Source organism: Belonocnema kinseyi, chromosome 1, assembly GCF_010883055.1.
Source record: "Belonocnema kinseyi isolate 2016_QV_RU_SX_M_011 chromosome 1, B_treatae_v1, whole genome shotgun sequence".
NCBI lineage: Eukaryota > Metazoa > Arthropoda > Insecta > Hymenoptera > Cynipidae > Belonocnema > Belonocnema kinseyi.
The window spans coordinates 74193787-74217168 of record NC_046657.1 but is presented as its reverse complement, the minus strand read 5'-3'; the positions used below and the strand labels follow the sequence as shown (position 1 = coordinate 74217168).

General features: G+C 22.6%; 1 protein-coding gene across 1 annotated transcript in view; it reads left to right on the top strand.

Annotated features, from left to right (window-relative positions):
• The first annotated feature begins 7586 nt into the window (after window positions 1-7586).
• The window catches only part of LOC117172007, a 30193-nt gene continuing 14397 nt past the window's right edge, over window positions 7587-23382 (top strand). The window contains exon 1 of the mRNA XM_033359726.1: window positions 7587-7825. Within this exon, the coding sequence (XP_033215617.1) occupies window positions 7703-7825 (123 nt within the window). The 5' untranslated portion in view covers window positions 7587-7702. The remainder of the gene's footprint in view (window positions 7826-23382) is intronic.

Sequence of the window (23382 nt, the reverse complement as noted above, 5' to 3'; positions counted from 1 at the left end):
TTTATTAATAACATTTTAAACTGATTCCAGAAATCATCAGTTCTAATATAATCAGCTAAAAAATTTATTTCTGCAGTCGAAAATTAAAATTTTTCTTTGTGGTAAAAAATTAATCTTCTTGTCATCTTTTTGTTCAAAAATTATTTTTTTGTTGTTGAAAATCTAACTATTTTGTTGAAACTTCATTTTTTTGGTAGAAAACTAATTTTTTCACTAAAAGTTGAACTATTACATTTTGTTTATCTTTAATTTTAAACTATTATGCTTATAACGTATCTTTTTTCTTGGAAAATTATTTTTTTTTTCATTGAAAATTGAACCATTTTGTCAAACATGCTTTTTTTCGATATAAATTAATTTTTTTAACTGAAAGTTTAATCTTTTTATTTTTTGTTGAAAATTCGTCTTTGTGGCAGAAAATTAATCAGCTTGTTTAAAATTTCATCTTTTTGGTTGGGAATTCACTTGTTTCATTGAAAATTTAACTATTTTATTGAAACTTAATTTTTCTAATTTAAAAAAATTATTGAAAAATTTAATAAATATGCTGAAAATTCGTTTTTTTTTGGTGTGTAGAAATCTTTAGTTGAAAATTTTTCTTTTTGGTAGAATATTATTATTTTTTTTGTAAATTTAATTATTCTATATTTGCTTGAAAATTCATAAATTTGGTTAAAAATTTATCTTTGCTGTAAAAAGTCAATCGTTTTATTGGCAATTTCATCTTTTTAGTTGAAAATTCATTTGTTATGTTGAATATCTAACTATTTTATCGAAACCTAATTTTTTTGGTAGTAAATTAATTTTTTAAATTAAAAATTAAACTATTTTGTAAATAATTCGTTTTAATTGAAAATTTAATAAATTTGTTGAAAATTCGAATTTTTTCCTAGGAAATCTACTTTTTTACTCGATAATTCATGTATTTTGTTGAAAGTTTGTTTTGTTTTTTTGTTAAAAATGATTTTTTATTTGAAAATTTAACTATTCTATTTTTGATTGATAATTTAACCTTTTTTAGCTGAAAATCCACTTTTGTTGTTGTTAAAAATTGAACTATTCACTTGAAAATTCAAGTTAGTATCTAAAAATGTAACTATTAAATTTTTTGTTAAAAATTTGATTCTTTAGTTGAAAACTCAATTCTGTAATGGAAAAGTCATTTGTAAGTATACTTGAAAATTTATTTCTCTGGTTGAAAATTAAAAAATGTGTATCCGTTTGTTTGGTTTCAAATTTTCTTAATTGGCCTTCTTTAGTGAAAAATTAATCTTTTTTGTTAAAGTTTTTTTTTTATAAAATTAATTTTTTAGTGGAAAAATAATTATTTTACTGAAAATTTTACTACTCTATTTTTGGTGGAAATTAAACTATTTAGTTGAAAATTTGTTTCATTTTTTGGTTAAAAATCAATTTTTAACTGAAAATGTAACTATTCTACTTTTTGTTGAAAATTGAATTCAATAATTGAAAACCCATTTCTATATAGTTGAAAATTAATTTCTATCATTGAACATTTATTTCTCAGATTAAAATTTTTTTTAAATTGGTTTAAAATTCGGTATTCTAGTAAAAAATTAATCTTGTTCTTTAAAAATTCATCTTTTTGTTTTACTTCTAATTTTTTTTAATGTACCTTTTATTGTTGAAAATTTAACTATTTTGTTAAAAACTCGTTTTTTCTTGCGAAAATTAATCTTTTTTAGTTTAAAATAAACTTTATAACTTTAAATTTAACTATTCTATTTTTGGTTGAAAATTGATCCTTGTTAGTTGAGAATTCATGAACTTTATTGAAAATTTGTTTTTCTAGTTATTATTATTATATATATAATTTATATTTAAGAGATAATTACACAATTAGATTATTAATTTGTAAAAAAAGATTATTTTTTCCGTGGAAACTGAACTGTTTTGCTAAGAAATCACTCCCTTGGTTGAAAATTAATTGTTTTAGTTGAAAATTAATTTTTAACTGAACATTTAACTATTCTATTTTTTGTTGAAAATTGATCTTTTTTATTTGAACATTCATGTCATGTTTAAAATTCATTTTTTTATCTGAAAATTCAAATATTCAACTTTTTCTTGAAAATTGATTTCTTTTTTAGTCAACTATTTTTTCGAAAATTCGTTTTTATTGCAAATTAATTTTTTAACTGAAAATTTAAATACTCTATTTTTTGTTAAAAATGTATCCTTTTTAGTTGAAAATTCATTTCTTTTTTTTGAAAATAGCACTATTTTCTTGAAAATTCCAATTTTTATCTAAAAATGTAACTATTTGATTTTTGGTTGAAAAGTTAAGAATTTTGTAGAAAATTCGTCTTTTTATGTTAGAGATCTTGTTCTTTAAAAATTCATCTTTTTGTTTGAAAATTGTGCAATTTCATTGTTTGTTTCATTTTTTTTGTATTAAACTTTTTTAGTGGAAAATTCAACTATTTTGTTGAAAATTCCATTTTTTTATCTAATAACTTAACTTACATTTTTGGACAACAATTTATTTCTTCAGTTAAGAATTAATTTATATAGTTGAAGATTAATTTCTGTAATTGAAAATTCATTTCTACATTTACAAATTTTAAAATTTTGTTGAAAATTATTGATTTTTGCTGAAAATTATTTTTTGTTGTAATTTCATTTTTCTTTTAAAATTAATATTTAACTGATAATTTAACAATTCTATTATTAGTTGAAAATTTATTTCTATAGTTAAAAATTAATATATTTGGTAATATTTTTTAATTATTATTATTGTATTGTTGTAAATTCATTTTTTTTTTAAATTGAACTATTTTATTGAAAATTTAGTTTATTAGTTTAAAACTAATTTTTGTAGTTGAAAAATCATTTCTATAGTTGCACATTTATTTCTGAAGTTTAAAATTTAAGAATTTTTTTGAAAATTCGTATTTTAATTAGAAAAATAATCTTCTTTGAAAATGCTTCTGTTTGTTTAAAAATTAAACTATTTCATTATTGATTTCATTTATTTTTAAATTCACCTTTTTTAGTTAAACATTCAACTATTTCGTTAAAAATTCCTATATTTATTTTTTAAATTAATTTTTTAAGTAAAAAAATTAATCTTCTTTTTTGAAATTTCATCTTTTTCTTTCTTAAAAATTCAACTATGTGATTAAAAATTCGTTCTTTTTGTTAGAATATAATTCTTATTATTGTTTGTAAATTCATCTCTTTGATTAAAAATTGTACTATTTTGTTGAAAATTCGCTTTTTTTAGATTATAATTGATTTTTTAAATGAATATTTACCTATTCTATTTTTGGTTGACATTTCTTTTTTGGTTTAAAATCCATGTCTTTTGTTTGAAATTGAACACTGAAATTGAAATTGAAAATTCAATTTTTTATCAAAAATTAAATCGTTCCATTTTTGGTAGAAAATTTATTTCTATTGTTGAAAATTGAACTATTTGATTAAAAATTCGTCCTTTTTAATAGAATATTATTATTTCTGTTTATAAATTAATTTATTTGGTCCAAAATCGCACTATTTTGTTGAAAATTCGTTTTCTCTTTGGTTGAAAATTATTATTGTTTTAACTGAAAATTAAACTATTCTATTTGTGGTTGAAATTTTTTGTCGTTGTTTTTTTGGTTGAAAATTGAATATTTATTTAAAAAATCATTTCTATAGTTGAAAAATGAATATTTTTTTGAAAATTGAACTATTTGATTGGAAATTTGTATTTTTTGATAAAATGCTATTATTTTAAAATAAATTTACTTGGTCCAAAATTCAACTATTTTTTGAATTTTTTTTCTTTTTGGTTTAAAATGATTATTGTAACTGAAAATTTAACTATTTCATTGTTTCTTTTGTTGAAAATGGAACTGTTTCGCTAAAAATTTATTTCTTTTTCAGTAAACTATTTGGTAGAAAATTCATGTCTTTTGTTTGAAATTGAACTATATTGTTGAAATATCAATGTTTATCTAAAAATTAAACCATTCCATTTTTGGTTTAAAATAAAAAAATTTTATTCGAAAATTTATTTCTACAGTTGAAAATTGAATTATTTGACTGAAAAATTGTCTTTTTTAATAGAATATTATTATTTTTGTTTGTATATTAATTAATTTGGTCCAAAATTGAAGTATTTTGTTAAAAATTTCTTTTCTTTTTGGTTTAAAATTATTATTTTAACTGAAGATTTAACTATTCTATTTTTTGGTTGCAATTTTTTTGTTAATATTCACTTCTTTTGTTGAAAATTGAAATGTATTATTGAAAATTCAATTCTTTATCTAAAAATTTAACTATTCTATTTTTGGTTTAAAATTTAATTTTTTATTTGAAAATTCATTTCTATAGTTGAAAATTGAATTATTGGGTTGAAAAATCGTCTTTTTTCGTAGAATGATATGATTTTTGTTTGTAAATTAATTAATTTGGTACGAAATTGAACTATTTTATTAAAAATTTGTTTTGTTTTCGGTTGAAAATTAGTTCTGTTTTAACTGAAAATTTAATTATTCTTATTTTGGTTGATTATTTCTTCTTGTTAAAAATTGAAATATATTGTTGAAAATTAAATTTTGTATCTAAGAATTAAACCATTTAATTTTTGCTGGAAAAGTAAAATTGTTAATTGAATTTTCATTTCTATAGTCAAAAATTTAAAGATTTTGTTGAAAATTCAATCTTTTATCTAAAACTTTAACTATTCCATTTTTGGTTGAAAATTAATTTTTTTATTTGAAAATTCATTTCTATAATTAAGAATTTAACATTTTTGTTGAAAACTGAAGTATTTAATTGCATATTTGTCTTTTTTTTGTAGAATATTATTATTTATGTTTGTAAAATAATTTATTTGGTCAAAAATTGAAGTATTTTGTTAAAAATTAAATATTCTTTTTAGCTTGATATTATTATTATTTCAACTGAAAATTTAACTTTTCCGTTTTTTCTTTCGTTGGAAATTGAACTGTTTTGTTAAAAATTATTTTTTTTTATCAAAAAATTTAATTATTTAATTTTTCATTAAAAATTGATTTTTTTAGTTAACTCTAGTTTTTAGAAAATTTAACTATTCTATTTTTGGCTGAAATTTTTTTTAGGTTGAAAATTCATACCCTTTGTTTAAAATTGAACTAAGTTGAAAATTCAATTTTTTATCTAAAAATTAAACTATTCCATTTTTGGGTTAAAATTATTTTTTTATATTTATTTCTATAGTTAAAAATTAAAAAATTTTTGTTCAAAATTGAACTATTCTATTAAAAATTCGTTTCATTTTTGGTTGAAAATGATTATTCTCTTAACTGAAAATTTACCTATTCTATTTTTGTTTGAAATTAAATTTTTATTTGAAAATTCATTTCTATAGTTAAAAATTGATTATTTGATTGAAATTTTGTATTTTTTGTAAAATATTATTATTGTTGTTTGTAAATTCATTTCTTTGAATTAAAATGTTATTAATTTTTTGAACATTCTTATTTTTGTATTGATTTTTTTTAAGTTAAAATTTAACTTTCCTTTTTTTGTTGAAAATTCATTTCTGTAGTTGAAAATTTAACCATTTTGTTAAAAAAATGATTTTGTTTTTCTTCGAAAATTATTTTTTTCACTATAAATTTAACTATTCCGTTTTTAGTTGAAAATTTAATTTTTCCTTTTTCAGTTGAAAATATATATTTTGTTGCTGAAAATTCATTTTATTCTTTGAAAATTCAATTTCTATTATTAGTTGAAAATTTATTTTTAGTCGAAAATTGAAAATTTTTTTTAGAAAATGTGTCTTTTGTTTTGCAGAAAATGTAGCTTTTTAAATTGAAAATTCGTCTTTTTGGATAGAATATTATTATCATTGTTTGTAAATTAATTTTTACCATTGAAAATTGAACTAATTTGTTATTTTTTTTTTTTCAAACTAATTTTTTTCAACTGACAATGTAACTGTACCATTTCTGTAAGAAAATCGTTCTTTTTTAGTTGAAAATAAAACTGTTTGTTTGGCAGGAACAGTATTGTTTAAAAACAAATTAGTCCTTAAAAATATCATATTTTATTTAACTAAATTTTCGACCAGTTCGACTATTTTTATCTTTAACCTACTACATTATTTTTTGAAAATTCTCTTAAATGTTTAAATAAATTGAAAAAATGTATTAAGATCGTTGCTGCAAAATAAATTAAATTTTTTAACAATTTCAACTTTGTGAAACATTGTTTTTCCAGCCAAGTCGAAAAACTAACATATTTTTCAGTACCTTGTGAGTTCTTTTAACCGTGATAAAAAAGAGTCATTTGTTTAAACAATTTTACTAATATTTAAAGGAATATAATTAAGTAAAAGAGATAACCCATACCAATTAAATCTGTCGACAAATTAGAAAGCAAACAGTTTTTTGTTCTCTACCAATAAAAAACCCAAAAATCATACAAATAAAGTTCATCTTTTTTAAACTATGTTCAATTTTTTTAAATTTAAGAATATATTTATAAAACAAAGTACTGTCGAAAAATATTTTTTTATCTTTTGCAAAATGGCAAAAATAAATGATTTAATCAAAATAAAATGGTTGAAATTGTTCAAATTCGTGGCTGAAAAATCGCTTATTTTATATTATAATTGAAAATTTCCTTTTTCTAGTTCTAAATTTTCTAGTTCTAAATTTCCAGTCAACTATTTAGTGGAAAATTAATCAATTTGGTTGAAAACACGTTTCTATAGTTATTATTATATTTATATATTATTATTAATTTTATTATTAATTATTTTTATTAATTATTAATTTATTTTAAAAAAACAAGTTTAAATCACTTATTTAGGCAGAATTCTACTTTGAAAAGCTACAAAATAAAGCTAATTTTGTGAATTTTTTTCCTGAGGTTGTTAATAATGATATCGATGTAGGGTTTATTAAGCTAAATAAATACACTCTTGAAATACATTTAAAATTTTGTTTTCATTTATTTTTGCACTTTTTATACATAAAAACATCAGTCAAAATCAACTCCTAAAAAATGACGACAGAAAAACAAAACAAAAACAAAAAAGTATTCACTTTCTCAGTTTTTTTGCAAAAAATATAGTTAAAATTAAAATTTTTAATACTTCTAGTTCAGCTGGTTTCTGGAGTCATACTGAATCTAAAACTGTTAAATTTTTTCGTTTTAGTCCGCCCATTCTCGAGATTTTTACAACAGCGCAAAACTACAGATTTTTTTAGGCGTTGACTTTGACTGAGGTTTTTATGCATAAAAAGCGCCTAAAATGAATGAATTTTTTTTTAAATGCATTTCAAGAGTGTATTTATTAAGCCCTGCATATACCGTTATTAACAATTTCAGAAAAAATGCACAAAAATAGCTTTATTTTTAAGCGTTTCAAACTAGAATACTGCCTACAGTTTAAATTTTCGCGGTACTTTGACTAGAATAGCCAGCACCACCTAGCGACCGGTTCGCTGCCGGTAGAACGTAGAAGAGATCGGTCCCTTTGTTACCATCGCGTCCATCGGAAAACGGCAGCGCTGCTGCGACTCGGGTTCGAAAGCAGTAAGCAGATTCCGCGAGTGAGACTGAGACTTTCAGCTTTCAGTGATTCAGAACCAGTTCGAGTCCACATAGTGGTGAGTGAGTGGAGTGACTGTGAGACAGGGAGAGGCAAGGACACTACTCTCGAGGAAAAAGTCAGGCAACAGGCTGAAATCTACAAGACGCGATGGAGACCCTCGAGAAGAGTCGCGTTTGTCGACTCTGTGGAAAGCACTCGGGCATCTCCATTGACATTTTCGACAAAAATGAGAGCCACGTCAAGAAAATCAACGCGATCCTTCCAGTCTTGGTGAGTGGCACGAACCATAGCGACCCCGACCGACCATTCTGACATTCTCCATGAGCTCATTCGTTCCCCGCCCGCCCCGGACCTTGCCAACCATCTTAACATTGTTGCGAATTGCGACTCTACTCTCTTTGAAATTTCCGATCGATCCTCACCTCTTGCTCCTGCTGCTGGTCAAATCGACTCGTGCAGTGCACGCTCTTCTGTTTATATTTACAAAACTCGAGGGCGACCCTCGCCTCGGCTGGGGGTGGCGAATGGCGATCGAAGCGGCGGTTGGAGTGAGTGGACTGAAAAGCTTGTTTCGGGCTCGTATTGGAGCGCCTTTTTTGCTCGCTGTCAATTCTTCATTCAATTACGCAATTCGGTATTCAGTGCAGCTCCCTCCTACCATCCCTTCTGCCCCTTCCTTGCTCCCGCTCTGGACTAATGGCCACTTCCATTGTCGGAACTCGGAGCGCGGGTGCATGGCTGTCCACGGGAGTGAGGAGGAATCTCTTGAGACTTGAGAGCGTTCGTTCGAAATTCGAGTTGGACTGACGGTGTCCGAACGGTGTCCACCTCCAACCGTCATCGCTCCTCCCATCCCACCACCGCGGTTATTTTGTCACACGCTTGCCGTTTTCGCGCCAACTCTCTTCCAGGCAGCGTTTTTTTTTGTCGAATTCCTTTGATCTCAGTTCCGGGACTACTGAAAAATTCGGGAAAGTAAAATTCGCGACTATGGAATATTCTTGAATAGTACAATTCTAGAATATTTTATTATTATTTTATTATATTATATTCATGAATTGGGAAATTCTTGAGTAATTTTGGGATGAATGAAAGGTGCGAAAAAATAAACTTCCCGGTACTGTAAAGTTCCCGAATTGGGAAATTTCCGAATAATAAAATTCCCGAAATATAAAAATGACGAATTAAACAATTTCCAACACTGAAATTATATTATTTTTGGTTAAAAAAATTAATTTCTATGGTTAAAAATTTAACAATTTTGTTGATTTTTTTGTGTAGAATATTGTTTTTGTTTGTAAATTCATCTGGTGGTTGGAAAGTAATTTTTTTTTTAGTGAAAATGAATTTTAATTTGTGTTCAAAATTCGTCCTTTTTGTTTCTGTGTTCATTTTTTTGTGGTTGGAAATTAATTTTTAAACTGAAAATTTAACTATTCTTGTTTTTGGTTGGAAACTTACATTCAGTTAAAAATTTGAATTGGAAAATTTCTGAATAATAAAATTCCACAAGATATAAAAATGACGAATTGAAAAATTTCCGACACTGAAATTATATTATTTTTTGTAGAAAATTTATTCCTTTACTTGAAAATTCAATTATATGATTAAAAATTTAACAGTTTTGTTGATTTTTTTAAATAAAATTATTTTTGTTTGGTTGAAAAGTAGTTTTAATTTTCGTTGAAAATTCGTCTTTTTGGTTCTAAGTTTATTTTGCTGTGGATGAAAATGAATTTTTTAACTGAAAATTTAACTATTCTTTTTTTTTAAACTGTTCTTCAGTTTGAAAATTTATTTCTTCCGTTGATAATTTAACTGTTTCGAATTGAAAAATTTCCGAATAATTAAATACTCGATTAATAAAATTCCCAAAATATAAAAATCCGGATTTGGAAAAATTCTAAAAAATAAAATTACCTAAATTGGAAAATTTCCTGAAATATAAAAAAAATTAAATAATTATGTGAAAAAATTGTCATGAAGACCTATATTTTTTCAGTTATTGTTATTTTAAATCCAGACAATAATTTTATAAATTTGTAAGCATTAAAAATAATCTTTTTAAATATTTGATTATTGTATTTTTAATAAATTAATCAAATTTATTAAAACAAAAAATTTAATTTTTTAAATTCTAGAATTTTCTAGTTCAGACATTTTATAATATTTTATAATTTTATAATAATTATAAAATTTTTGAATTTAAATAATTAAAAATTTGTTTACAGAAATAATTTTTTATTAAAAATAAAATAATCAAATATTTAAAAAGATTATTTTTAATGTTTAAATTTTCTAAAATAATTTGTGTAAATATTTGATTATTGCATTTTTAATAAATTAATCAAATTTATCAATATTATTTATTGATTGAAAATACAATAAGAAAATATTTTTATGAGAAAAAATTATATTTGAAGTTTATAAAATTGTTTGAATTTAAAATAATAATAATAAAAAAATATTGTCATTAAACATTATATTTTTTTAGTTATTGTTTTTTTTTTCAAATTTAAACAATAATTTTAGAAACTTTAAACATGAAAAATTATTTATTAAAAATTTAATTATGACATTTTTGTTTGACAATTGATCTTTTTGCTAAAAATTAATTTTCTTTTTAAAAAAATGGCTCACTTTGTTAAAAACCTTTTATTCGAAAATTAATTTTTTTACCAGAAATTTAACTAGTCCAGTTGAATGTTCCATCATTTTAATTTTAAAGTCATCTCTTTCCTCGAAAATTACTTTTTAAATTAAAAATTAAACAATTCGATTTTTAGGTGAAAAATTTTCTTTTTTAGTTGAAAATTCAAGTATTTCGTTAAAATTTTAAATATTTTATTGCAAATAAATTTTTTTGGTTGAAAATAAATTTTTTTAAGTGAAAATGTAATGAATTCAGTTGAATATTCCATCATTTTAGTTTTAAATTCACCTCGTTCGTTGAAAATTATTTTTTTTTTTTAATTAAAAATTAAATTATTCTTTAAAAGTTGAACTTCTGAATTGAAAATTAATAGCTTTTTTTTGTAAAATAACCCGTTTTGTTTAAAATTTGTTTTTTAACGAAAACGAGTTTTTTTATCTACAAATTTTAATAATCCAGTTTACAATTTTGGTTGTAAATTTAACTATTTTAAAACTTTTTTTTGCTTCAAAGTTATTTTTTTTAATTGAAAACTAATCTATTCCGATTTTGTTAAACATAATAATTTTTTTAGTAGAATATTCTCTCATTTTAGTTGAAAATTCATCTCTTTTGTTGAAAATTAAACTATTCCATTTTTGGCTGAAAATATATCTTTTTTAGTTAAAAATTAAATTATTTGTTTAAAAATTATTTCAAATAAAAAGAAGTTCACTTTATAATTTACAAAGCATTTAATTTTAAACAATAAATTAAAAAATGTTCAAATTTTAATATTTCTAACTGAAAATTGCTTCGAAATTATATAATTTTCAACATTTAAAAATGTATTCACGTCATTTAATTTAAAATTCTTTAATTGAATATTGTTGAGAGCATTCATTTTATACGTTAAAAAGATTAAAATTAAAAACTCAGGATGATAATGCGTTTGGAAATTTACTGAAAAAAATAAATGAATAAAATGTATGACTTTTATGTTGGAATTTTGGACAAATTTACTGCCTGTAATAAATCAACGACGATCATCTCGTCATACGCTTTTACAGTTGAATCGTATAATTTTATGATAATATTTTTAGGCCGAAAATAAAAATTTCTATTTAAATTTATGACAATATTATTATTTTTTTATATTTTAGAGTGAGACTTTGAGAATTCCCGAAATTATAAAATCCCCGAAATATAAAATAATCGAACTAGAAATTTTGTGAATGTAAATAATTTAATATTCTTATCAAAGAACAATTTTTTAAATGTCTAAAGTTTTTGAAAGGTTTATTGTTTGATTTAAAAATAACAATACAATTAAAATATATATATATTATTGGACGAAACATTTTGTATTAAAATGTGCATAGTAATTTTTTTTAATCAAAAAAAAAAAAAAACATGCTCAAATATCGAACTTTCTGTTGGAAAAAATAAATTCTGAGTTAAATCCTGCAAAATTTGTTTGGAATTTAGAATTATTTTTCTAATTTATCTTGAATTTTGGATTATTTTTCTGACTTATCTTAAGTTTTGTGTTGTTTCTCTAATTCCGCTTGAATTTTGGATTATTTTTCTAATTCCTCTTGAATTTTTAAATTATTTTTCTTATTCATGTTGAATTTTGAATTATTTTTCTTATTCCTCTTGGAATTGGGATTATTTGACTAGTTTCTTTTAAATTTTTCGTTATTTTTCTAAATTGAGCTTGAATTTGTTTCAATCCTCTTGAATTCTGGATTATTTTTCCAATCACTCTCGAATTTTTTATTATTTTCTGACTTTATCGGGAATTTTTGTCTATATCCTCTTAAATTCTCGATTATTTTTTTAATTCCTCTGAATTTCTTATAATTTTTCAAATTTCTTATAATTTTTCAAATTCCGCTTGAATTTTGGATTATTTTTCTAATTTCTCATAAATTTTTGGGTTATTTTTCCAATTCCTCTTAAATTTGGTGTTGTTTTTTCTAACTCCTCTTGAAGTTTTGATTATTTTTATAATTCATCTTAAATTTTGGATTATTTTTCTAATTCATCTTGAATTTTTGATTTTTTTTTCTTATTTCAGCTTGAATTTGTTTAAATCCTCTTGAATTCTGGATTATTTTTCTAATCACTCTTCATTTTTTAAATTATTTTCTGACATCGAGAATTTCAGCATATATCCTCTAAAATTCTAAATAATTTTTTAAATTCCTCTGCATTTTTTATAATTTTTTCAATTTCGCTTGAATTTTGGTTTATTTTTCTAATTTCTCTTAAAATCTTTGATTGTTTTTTTAAATCCTCTTAAATTTCGTGTTTTTTTCCTCTTGAATTTTTGATTATTTGTCTAATTCATTTTGAATTATTTTCCTAATTTCTCTTAAAATTTTTTCCAATTCCTCTTAACTTTTGTATTGTTTTTCTAATTCCTCTTGAATTTTGGACTATTTTTTTACTTGATCTGGAATTTTTGTTTATATCCTCTTAAATTTCGTATTACTTCTCTAAATTTGACTTGAATTTTTTATTATTTTACCAATTCCTCTTAAATTTGGTGTTGTTTTCCTAATTCATTTGGATTTTTTTTTAATTCTTCTTGAATTTTGTATTGTTTTCTGAATTACTCTCTTGAATTTTTCAATATTTTTGCTATTACTCTAGAATTTTTTATTATTTTTCGACTTTTTCTAGAATTTTTGTCTATATACTCTTAAATTTTGAATTATTTTTCTGATTCCTCTTGAATTTTTGATTATTTTTCCAATTCCTCTTAAATTAGTAGTTGTTTTTCTAATTCATCTTGAATTATTTTTCGAATTACTCTTGAATTTTGTATTATTTTTCTAATTTCTCTTCAATTTGAATTATTTTTCCAATTCATCGTGCGTTTGGTGTTCTTTTTCTAACTCCTCTTGAATTATTTTTCTAATTCCTGTTGAATTTTTGATTGCTTTTCTAAATTCAGCTGGAATTTTTTAACATTTTTCAAATTTCTATTAAATTTGGTGTTGTTTTCTAATTCATGTGGAATTTTGAATTGTTTTTCAAAATTCCTCTTGAATTTTGGCGTGATTTCTGAATTGCTATTGAATTTCGGTACATTTGTCATATTCCTCTTCAATTTCTTTATTATTTTCGACTTTTTCTCAAATTTTTGTTTATATCCTCTTTAATTTTGGACTATTTTCCTAATTCCTCTTGAATTTTTTATTGGTTTTCTAAATTCAGCTTGAATTTTTGATTATTTTTCCAATTCCTCTTAAATTTGGTGTTATTTTTCTAATTCATCTTGAATTATCAAGTACTCTTGAATTTCGGGTATTTTTCCTGTTCCTCTTGAATTTTTCGACTTTTTAGAATTTTCGTTTATATCCTCTTAACTTTTGGATTATTTTCCTCTTGAATTTTGGATTGCTTTTCTAAATTCAGCTGCAATTTTTAATTATTTTTCAAATTCTTCTTAAATTTGGTGTTGTTTTTCTAATTCATCTTGAATTATTTTACGAAATCCTCTTGAATTTTGAATTATTTTTCAAAATTCCTCTCGAATTTTGTATTGATTTCTGAATTGCTATTGAATTTCGGTATATTTGTCCTATTCCTCTTCAATTTCTTTATTATTTTCGACTTTTTCTCAAATTTTTGTTTATATCCTCTTTAATTTTGGATTATTTTTCTAATTCCTCTTGAATTTTGTATTACTTCTCTAAATTCAGCTTGAATTTTAAATTATTTTTCCAATTCCTCTTAAATTTAGTGTTATTTTTCTAATTCATCTTGAATTATTTTTCGAAATCAACTTGTATTTTTTTCAAGTACTCTTGAATTTCCTAATTCCTCTTGAATTTTTGATTGCTTTTCTAAATTCAGATGCAATTTTTGATTATTTCCCCAATTCCTCTTAAATTTGATGTTTTTCTAATTCATCTTGAATTATTTTGCAAAATCCTCTCGAATTTTGAATTATTTTTCAAAATTCCTCTTGAATTTTTCGACTTTAGAATTTTTTCTGTATCCTCTTAAATTTTGGATTATTTTTTTGATTCCTCTGGAATTTTTTATTATTTTTCTAATTTATCTTGAATTTTTGATTAATTTTTTTTCTCAAATTTCAGATTAGTTTTTTAGCCAATCTGGGATTTTTTAATTATTTTTCCAACTTCTTGAATTTTTGATTATTCTTAAATTTGTGAATATTTTTCTAAATTCATCTTGAATTATGAATTGTTTTTCTAATTCGCCTTTAATATTGGATTACTTAAGGAATATAATACATTTTGTTTAAAATAATTTCAATAGTTTCAAGGGGTATGAAGGACGTACAAATAATGCAAAGAATTGACCAAATTTTTTATTACTTTATAATTTTCCAAAGAATTTCAAGAGATTTCGTTTCAAAAATTTGTAGAACACTTATTATTTAAAAATGTTTCATTGTGCGGTTTCAAAAAATTTGTTTTAATATTGTAATATAAAATTCGGGGTAAAATATTTTAGGCGCTCAAAATTGAACTATTTTTAATTTGAGTTTGAGTGCATTGAAGAATTTCAGTTCATATGAATTAAAGTAAGGATGACATGACAAATCTTGGACATAAATATTTAATTGTACTTACTTTCAGAAAAAATGATTGTTTGAAACAAACAAATTCTTTCTTTGATATGGGGCCAAATATTTAATGAAATTAGAGGAAATTTATTTGATGCAAACACAACATTTATTTAAGCCAAACAAATATTATTTGAAAACAAATTTAATCGTAGATATATAGAATCAGATCAATGTTTGTTTCATTCAAACAAACATTTTTTTTAACGTATAAGTATAACGATTAAATGATCAATTCAATATATCTTTTCAAAGCTCTTGAAAATTCTTTGGAATTTAAAAAATACCCTAAAATATTTTCAATTCTAAAAATCTTTGGAAATTCCTTGAAACTTCAAAAATTCTTGGTATTTTATCAAATATCCCAAAATCTTAAAACCCTTTTGTAATCTTTCAAAAGATTTTGAAACTTCCCTGCAATTTTTTTCAATATCCTAAAATATATTTAAAATCCTTTGAAATCTTTCAAAATATCTTGAAACTTTTTAAAGATCTTGAAAATTCCATGGAGTTTTAAAAAATACCTAAAAATCTTTTAAATATTTTGAAATACCTTCAAGTAATTGAAATTGTTAAAAATCCTTCGAAATGCCTTGAAGCTTTTTAAACTTCATGAAATTTTTTTGGAATATTATAAAATACCCCAAAATGTTTAAAATATTTTGTAATCTCTTAAAAACTTTTGAAAATTCCCTGTAATTTTTTTAATAACTTAAAAATATTTGAAATCCTTTGGAATCTTTTGAAAGCCCTTAAAGAATTTTAAAGCTTTTGAAAATTCCTTGGAACTTTAGAAAGTATTCCAAAATCTTATAAATATTTAAAAATACCATAAAATATTTGAAATTTTTCGAAATATTTCAAAATCCCTTAAAAATCTTCTATGCTTTGGAAAATTCATTGGAATTCTAAACATAATTCTGAAATATTTAAAATCGTATGGAATCTTTTGAAACGTCTTAAAGCCCTTGAAAACTCTTTTGAATTAAAAAAATAATAATTTAAGATATTTTGAAATATTTTATTATTTTAACTTCAAATATATTAAATTCTTTAAAATTTCTTGAAATTAAAAAAAAAAAACCCTATAATTTTTAAAATCCTTGAAATTTTTTTTAAATCCTTTAAAAATTTCATAGCTCTAGAAAATTCCTTGGAATTTTAAAAAATACCTTAAATTCTTAAAAATCGTTCTGAGTCTTTCGACATCACTTAAATTTTTTAAAGGTGCTTGGAATTTAAAAAAAATACCTTAAGGTATTTAAAGTCCTTTAAAATAATTTAAAATGTTTTTAAATAATCTAAAATATTTTTAATTCTTAAAAATCTTTTGAACATTTCTTGGAATTTTAGAAAATATCCCAAAATGTTTAAAATCCCTTAGTATCTTTCGAAATCTCTTGAAACTTTTCAAAGCTCTTGGAATTTTTTCAAATTTCTTGCAATTTTTAAAAGTACTTGGAATTTTTAAAAATACCCTCATACATATAAAATACTTTTAAATATTTTGAAATGCCCTAAACTATTTTAAAAGCTTTCGAAATCCCCTAAAACTTCTTGAAAATTTGTTGGAATATAATTAAATGTCCCAAAATCTTAAAATCTTTTGTAATCTTTCAAAAGTCCTTGAAAATTCCCTGGAATTAAAAACAAAAAATACCTTATGATCTTTAAAATCCTTGGGAATTATCTAAATCCGTGAATTTTTTAAAACTCTTTAAAATTCCTTGAAATTGTTAAAAATACCCTAAATTTTTTCAAATATTTTAAAATATCCGAAAATATTGGAAATTGTTCGAAATCTTTCAAAATCCCTTACAAACTTTCAAATCTCTGGAAAATTCTTTGAAATTTAAAAAAATGCTCTAAAATATTTTAAATCCTTTGAAATCTTTTAAAATCCTTTTAAATAGAATAAAATTGTTAAGCTCTTGGAATGAAAAAAAAAAATACCTTAAAATATTTAAAACCGTTTTGAAAGCTTTTGAAATCTCTTGACATTCTTCGGGGCTCTTTAAAATTCCTTGGAACTAAAAAAAAATGCCGAAAATCTTTAAAATTCTTTGGAATATTTTGAAATCCTTTAAAATATTTTTAAATTCCTAAGATTTTTTAATAATACCCTAAAACCTTTAAAATCCCGTGGAATCTCTTGAAATCCCTGTGAACTTTTTAAATCTCTTGGAATTTTGATAAAATACCTAAACATCTTTCAAATCCTTTCGAATATATCAAAATATCTTGCAAATTTGTAAAGCTCTTGAAAATTACATGGAATTTTAAAAAATACTTGAAAATTTTTAAAATATTCTGAACTCTCTTGGAATTTGTAAAGTTCTTGAAAATTCCTTGGAATTTGATAAAATATCCTAAAATCTATTAAAGCTTTTGGAATTAAAAAAAAATACCTTAAAATATTTTAATTCCTTTGAAAGCTTTTGAAATCTCTTTGACATTTTTCGAAGCTCTTGAAAATTCCTTGGAATTAAAAAAAATATCCAGAAATCTTCAAAATCCTTTGGAGTCTTTTGAAATCCTTTGAAAGGTTCTAAAGCTCTTTGAATTCCTGGGAATTTTTAAAGCTCTTGGAATCTTAAAGAATACCCTAAAACTGTTTGGAATTATTTGAAATCCCTTGAAACTGTTTTAAGTTCTTCAAATTTTTTAAATACCTTAAAATCCTTTAGAATTTTTAAAATCCCTTAAAATTTTGTAAAGCTCCTGGAAATAAAAAAACATCCCTAATACATTTAAAATCATTTGAAATATTTTTAATACCCTAAAATAGAATCTTTTGAAATTATTTTAAACATTGTACAGCTCTAGAAAATTCAATAGAATTTTGAAAAATACTCGAAAATCTTTCGAATCATTCAGAACATTTCTAAATCACTTGAAATTTTTGTTAGGCTCTTGGAATTTTTTTAAATACTCTAAAATTATTTAAATTCTTTGGAATCTTTCGAAATTTCTTAAAAACATTTTAAAGCTCTTTGGATTTTTTTCAAATGCCTTAAAATATTTTCAAATAACCTAAAATATTCTTAACTGTTTAAAATCTTTTGAAGACTTTAAAATCCTTGATAATCTTTTGAAATTCCTTCAAACTTTTCGAAGCTCTTGAAAATTCATTGGAGTTTTTAAAAATACGCTAATTAATACAATTGAAATCCTTTAAGTTACTTTTAAGTATCCTAAAATATTTTTAGTTCTTAAAAATATTTCGAAATCCCTTGAAACTTATTGAAAATTTCTTAGAATTTTATGAAATCCCCCAAAATCTTAAAATCTTTTGTAATCTTTCAAAAGCTCTTTTGAAAATTCCCTGAAATAAAAAAAAAATACATTATGATCTTTAAAATCCTTCAGAATCATTCGAAATTCCTTGAATCTTTCTAAAGCTCTTGGAATTAAAAAAAAAAATACTTTCAAATCCTTTGGAATCTTATGACATTCCTTAAATGATTTCAAAGATCTTTAAAATTCCTTGGAATTTTTAAAAATACCCTAAAAGTTGTCAAATATTTTAAAATACCCTAAAATTTGAAAATTGTTCGAAATCTTTCAAAACCTCTTACAAATGTTTACAGATTTAGAAAATGTATTGGAATTTAAACAAATCTTTTAAATATATTTTTTTAATTTCCTAAAAATATTTAAAATCCTTCAAAATCTCTTAAAACATTTTAAAGTTCATGCGAATTCCTTGGACTTTTTAAAAATACACTAAAATATTTATTAAAAATCTTATGGAATATTTTCAATACCCTAAAAATGTTTTTAATTCTTAAAAATCGTTTGAAATCCCTTGAAACTTCTTGAAAATTTCTTGGAATTTCATAAAATACCCCAAAATCTTTAAAATCTTTTGTAATCTTTCACAAGCTTTTGAAAATTTCCTGGAATTTTTAAAAATATTCTGAAATATTTAAAATTGCATGGAATCTTTTGAAATCCCTTGAAACTTTTTAAAGCTCTTGAAAATTCCGAGGAAGTTCTAAAAATACCCTGAAATATTTTTAATTCCTTGAAAGTTTTTAAAGCTCTTGGAATTTTTAAAAATACCCTAGAATATTTAAAAATTTTCGAAATCCCGTAAATGTTCTGAAAGCTCTTAAAAATGTCTTGGAATTTAAAAAATACCCTAAAATCTTTTGAATTCTTTGGAATCTTTCGAAATCCCTTAAAGCTGTTTAAAGCTCTTGTAATTTTTAAAACGCCTAAAAAATCTTTAAAATCCTTGGAAATTGTTCAAAATCCTTCGTAATCCCTTGAAACTTCTTAAACTTTTTAAAAATTGTTTGAAATTTTATAAAATACCTTAAAATCTTTCAAATCTTTTGTAATCTTTTGAAAATTCTGTGGAATTTATTAAATAACTTAAAAACATTTAAAATACTTTGGAATCTTTTGAAAGCCCTTAAAAGGTTTTAAAGCTTTTGAAAATTCCTTTGAACTTTAGAAAATATCTCAAAATTGTTGAAAATACCCTAAAATATTTGAAATTGTTTAAAATTCTTAGAAATCCCTGAAAAAATTGTAAAGTTCTTGAAAATTCCGCGGAATTTCTAAAAATACCCTGAAATAATTTCAAATTCCTTGAAAATTTTTAAAGCTTTTGGAATTTTTAAAAATACCCTAAAATCTTTTGTAATCTTTTAAAAATTTCCTGGAATTTTTTAAATAAGTTAAAAATATTTAAAATACTTTGGAATCTTTTGAAAGCCCTTAAAAGATTTTAAAGCTTTTAAAAATTCCTTGGAACTTTAGAAAATATCCCAAAATCTTAAAACTTTTGTAAATACCCTAAAATATTTGAAATTGTTTAAAATTCTTAGAAATTCCTTAAAAAATTGTAAAGTTCTTGAAAATTCCCTTGGAACTTCTATAAACAAAAACCCTGAAATATTTTCAAATTTCTTGAAACTTTTTAAAGCTCTTGGAATCTTTCGAAATCCCATAGAACATTTTAAAGCTCTAGAGATTTTTTCTAATACCCCAAAAATCTTTCAAATCCTTTGGAATCTTTCAAAATGAAACTTCTTGAAAATTTCTTGGAATTTTATAAAATACCCCAAAATCTTTCAAATATTTGTAATCTTTCACAAGCTTTTGCAAATTCCTTTTGCAAGTATTAAAAATTGTATGGAATCTTTTAAAATCCATTGAAACTTTTTAAAGCCCTTGAAATTCAAAATATTTTGAAATATTTAAAAATACCTTCAAATATTTTAAATTGTTTAAAATTCTTCGAAATCCCTTAAAAAATTATAAAGATCTTGAAAATTCAAATGAATTTCTCAAAATACCCTGAAATATTTTTAATTTCCTTGAAAGTTTTTAAAGCTCTTTGAATTTTAAAAAATACCCTAGAATATTTAAAAATTTTCAAAATCCCGTAAAAGTTCTGAAAACTCTTAAAAATGCCTTGGAATTTAAGAAATACCCTAAAATATTTTGAATTCTTTGGAATCTTTTGAAATCCCTTAAAACATTTTAAAGCTCTAGGGATTTTTTCAAATACCCCAAAAATCTTTCAAATCCTTTGGAATCCTTCAAAATCCCTTGAAACTTCTTGAAAATTTTTTGAAACTTTATAAAATACCCCAAAATCTTTACATCTTTTGTAATTTTTCAAAACCCTTTGTAAATTTTTAAAGCTCCTGGAATCTGAAAAAATACACGAAAATCTTTAAAATACTTTTGAAAGCTTTCTAAATCTCTTGACATTTTTTAAAGTTCTAGAAAATTCCCTTGGAATTTAAAAAAATATCCGAAAATGTTAAAAATCTTTTGGAATCTTTCGAAATCTCTTGAAACTTTTTAAAGCTTTTGGAATTTAAAAAAATACCCTAAAGTCTTAAAATTGTTTGGAATCTTTCGAAATCCCTTAGAATTTTTCAAAGCTCTGGAAAATTCCTTTAAAGCTCTTGGAATTTTTAAAAATACCCTAAAATATTTGAATTCTTTGAAATCTTTTGAGATTCCTTGAAGCATTTTAAAGCTCTTGAAAGTCTCTGAAATTTAAAAAATACCCTAAGATCTTCAAAATCCTTTGGAATCTTTCCAAAAATCTCTTAAAACATTTTTAAGGTCTTGGAATTTTTTTAAATACCCTAAAATCTTCAAAATACTTAGAAATCTTTCGAAATCCCTTCAAACAGTTTAAAGCTTTTAGAATTTGTTTTAATTCCCTAACATTTTTAAAGCTCTTTGGAATCTTTTGGAATCCCTGGAAACTTTTTAAAGTTCTAAACATTACTTGGAAGTTTTTAAATTCCTTAAAATCTTTAAAATGTCTCGAAATATTTTTAAGCATCTTAAAATATTTTAAATTCTTAAAAATCTTTCTAAATCCCTTGAAATTTTCCTGGAATTTCTTTAAATACTCTAGTATCTTTTAAATCTTTTGCAATCCTTTTAAACTTTTCAAAACTGGAAATTTCTAGGAATTTTTTAAAATACCCTAAAATATTAAAAATCTCTTGAAATATTTTAAGATACCCAAAAATGTTTCGAATTCTTTGAAATTCCATTAAATTACAGAAACCAATGGAAAATTCCTTGCAAAATTTTTTAATATTCCTAAATATTTAGAATTCTTTAAACTATTTCGAAATCTCCCTTAAATTTTTTTTTAACTCATGAAAATTCCTCGAAATTTTTTAAAATTTCATTAAATCTTTCAAATTCTTTGAAATCCTTTCAAATTATTGAAATTAAAAAAATCCTGGGATATTTTTAAATATCATAAAATCTTGTAAATGCTTTAAAATGTTTGCTAATACCTTGAAATATTTGAACATTTTAAATAGTTGAATTTTTCAACCAAAGGTTTGATTTTTTAATAAGAAAATATTAAACTTCAATCAAAAACATATGTATTTTCAACAAAATATTTAAATTTTTTATTCAAAAAGACGATTTTTTTTAGAAAAAAAGTCAAATTTTCAACAAAAAGATGAATTCTCAGTCAAAAATTTAAGTTGACATTTCAACAACAAAAAAAAAAAAGAAATTTCTACCAAAAACAGATGAATTTTTTAACAAATAATTAAATTTTTATAAGAGAGTTGAATTTTCAATAAAAAAAGGTGAATTTTTAACAGAACGGCTGAATTTTCGATCGAAAAGATGAATTTTAAACGAAAAAAACTTTATATAATAAAATTTTTAACGAAATGTTTAAAGTTTTTATTGGAAAAGATGGATTGTCAACCAAGTGGTTGAATTAAAAAAAAAAAGTTTTCACCAAAAAAAGTTATTTTTAAGCAACTAGTTGAATTTTTAACAACAATAAAAATACGTTTGCACCCTAAAATTGAAAGTTTTCATTATCAGTAAGCAAAAAGCATTTTAAACAAAATAGGCAAATCTCAACTAAAAATAAATTAATTAGGCAAGAAAAAAGACGTATTTTCAACAAATAAAGATTTTTCAGATAAGAAAGATAAAAAAAAGTCATCTAAATGATTGCATTTTTGAGGCAAAAGAATAATTTTTTGCAGAAAACAAAGAAGTTAATTTTCAACTAAATATGGAATCAAAAACAAAGGTTTAATCTTTGACCAAAGAAATTATATTTTCAATGAAAATTTCGAATTTTTGGAATAGCTAAATCTTCAGATGAATTTAATTAAAAAAAGAAGTAATTGAATTTTCAATCTAGAAAAACTTCAGGTAAATTTTCAACCCCAAAATGTAATTTTTCGACAAAATAGTCGAATTTTTAAAGAGAAAAATTAAACTTTAACCAATATTAAAATTATTAACCAAACAGTTGAATTTTCAAAAAAAAAAATTCAATGAATAATAAAAAAGTTAGATATGTGAATATATTTCAATCAAAAAATATATTTAAAAAGTAAATAAAAAAACGTTGAATGTAGACGAAAAAGTTTTCCAGGTTTTCCATGACCTAAGTTCATCTTTTTTTAAATTTTCAGCCTTAAATTCAAGAACTTTTTTTTTTTAGAAAACAAATTCTTTCTTTGATATGAGGTAAGTAAATATTTATTGGATTTGAACGAAATTTATTTATCATTTATTTAAGGCAAACAAATCTTATTTGAAAACAAATGTTATATTTGATGTAGGATCAGACCAATCTTTGTTTGATGCAAACAAACATTTTTTTGAGTGTATAAGTATTACGATTTAATTCTTAATGAATGAATTTTGAAGGGGAAATATTCTTGATTATGAGGACGATTTATAACGTATCAAAATTGTTTACTTAACAAATTTGATCTTTTCTCCGATTTAAAAATTATACAGCTTCGTATAAAAAGATTATTTTTGTTATTTTTTAAATGTAAAAATAAATATTTAATCTTTCTCATATTTTTCAACAAATTTACTTATTATAAACTTGAATTTAAGAGTAAAAATAAAATTAATGAAGATCGTTTTAGGTCAAGGAAAAGCTGGAAACATTTTTTGGTTAAATTTAAGTTGCTTACATTATTTTTTAAATATATTTTTTTATTGAAATCTATTTATATATTCACTATTTCATTATTCGTTAAAATTTCTTTTCAAATTTAACTACTTGGTTAAAAGTGGAATATTTTTATTTTATATTAT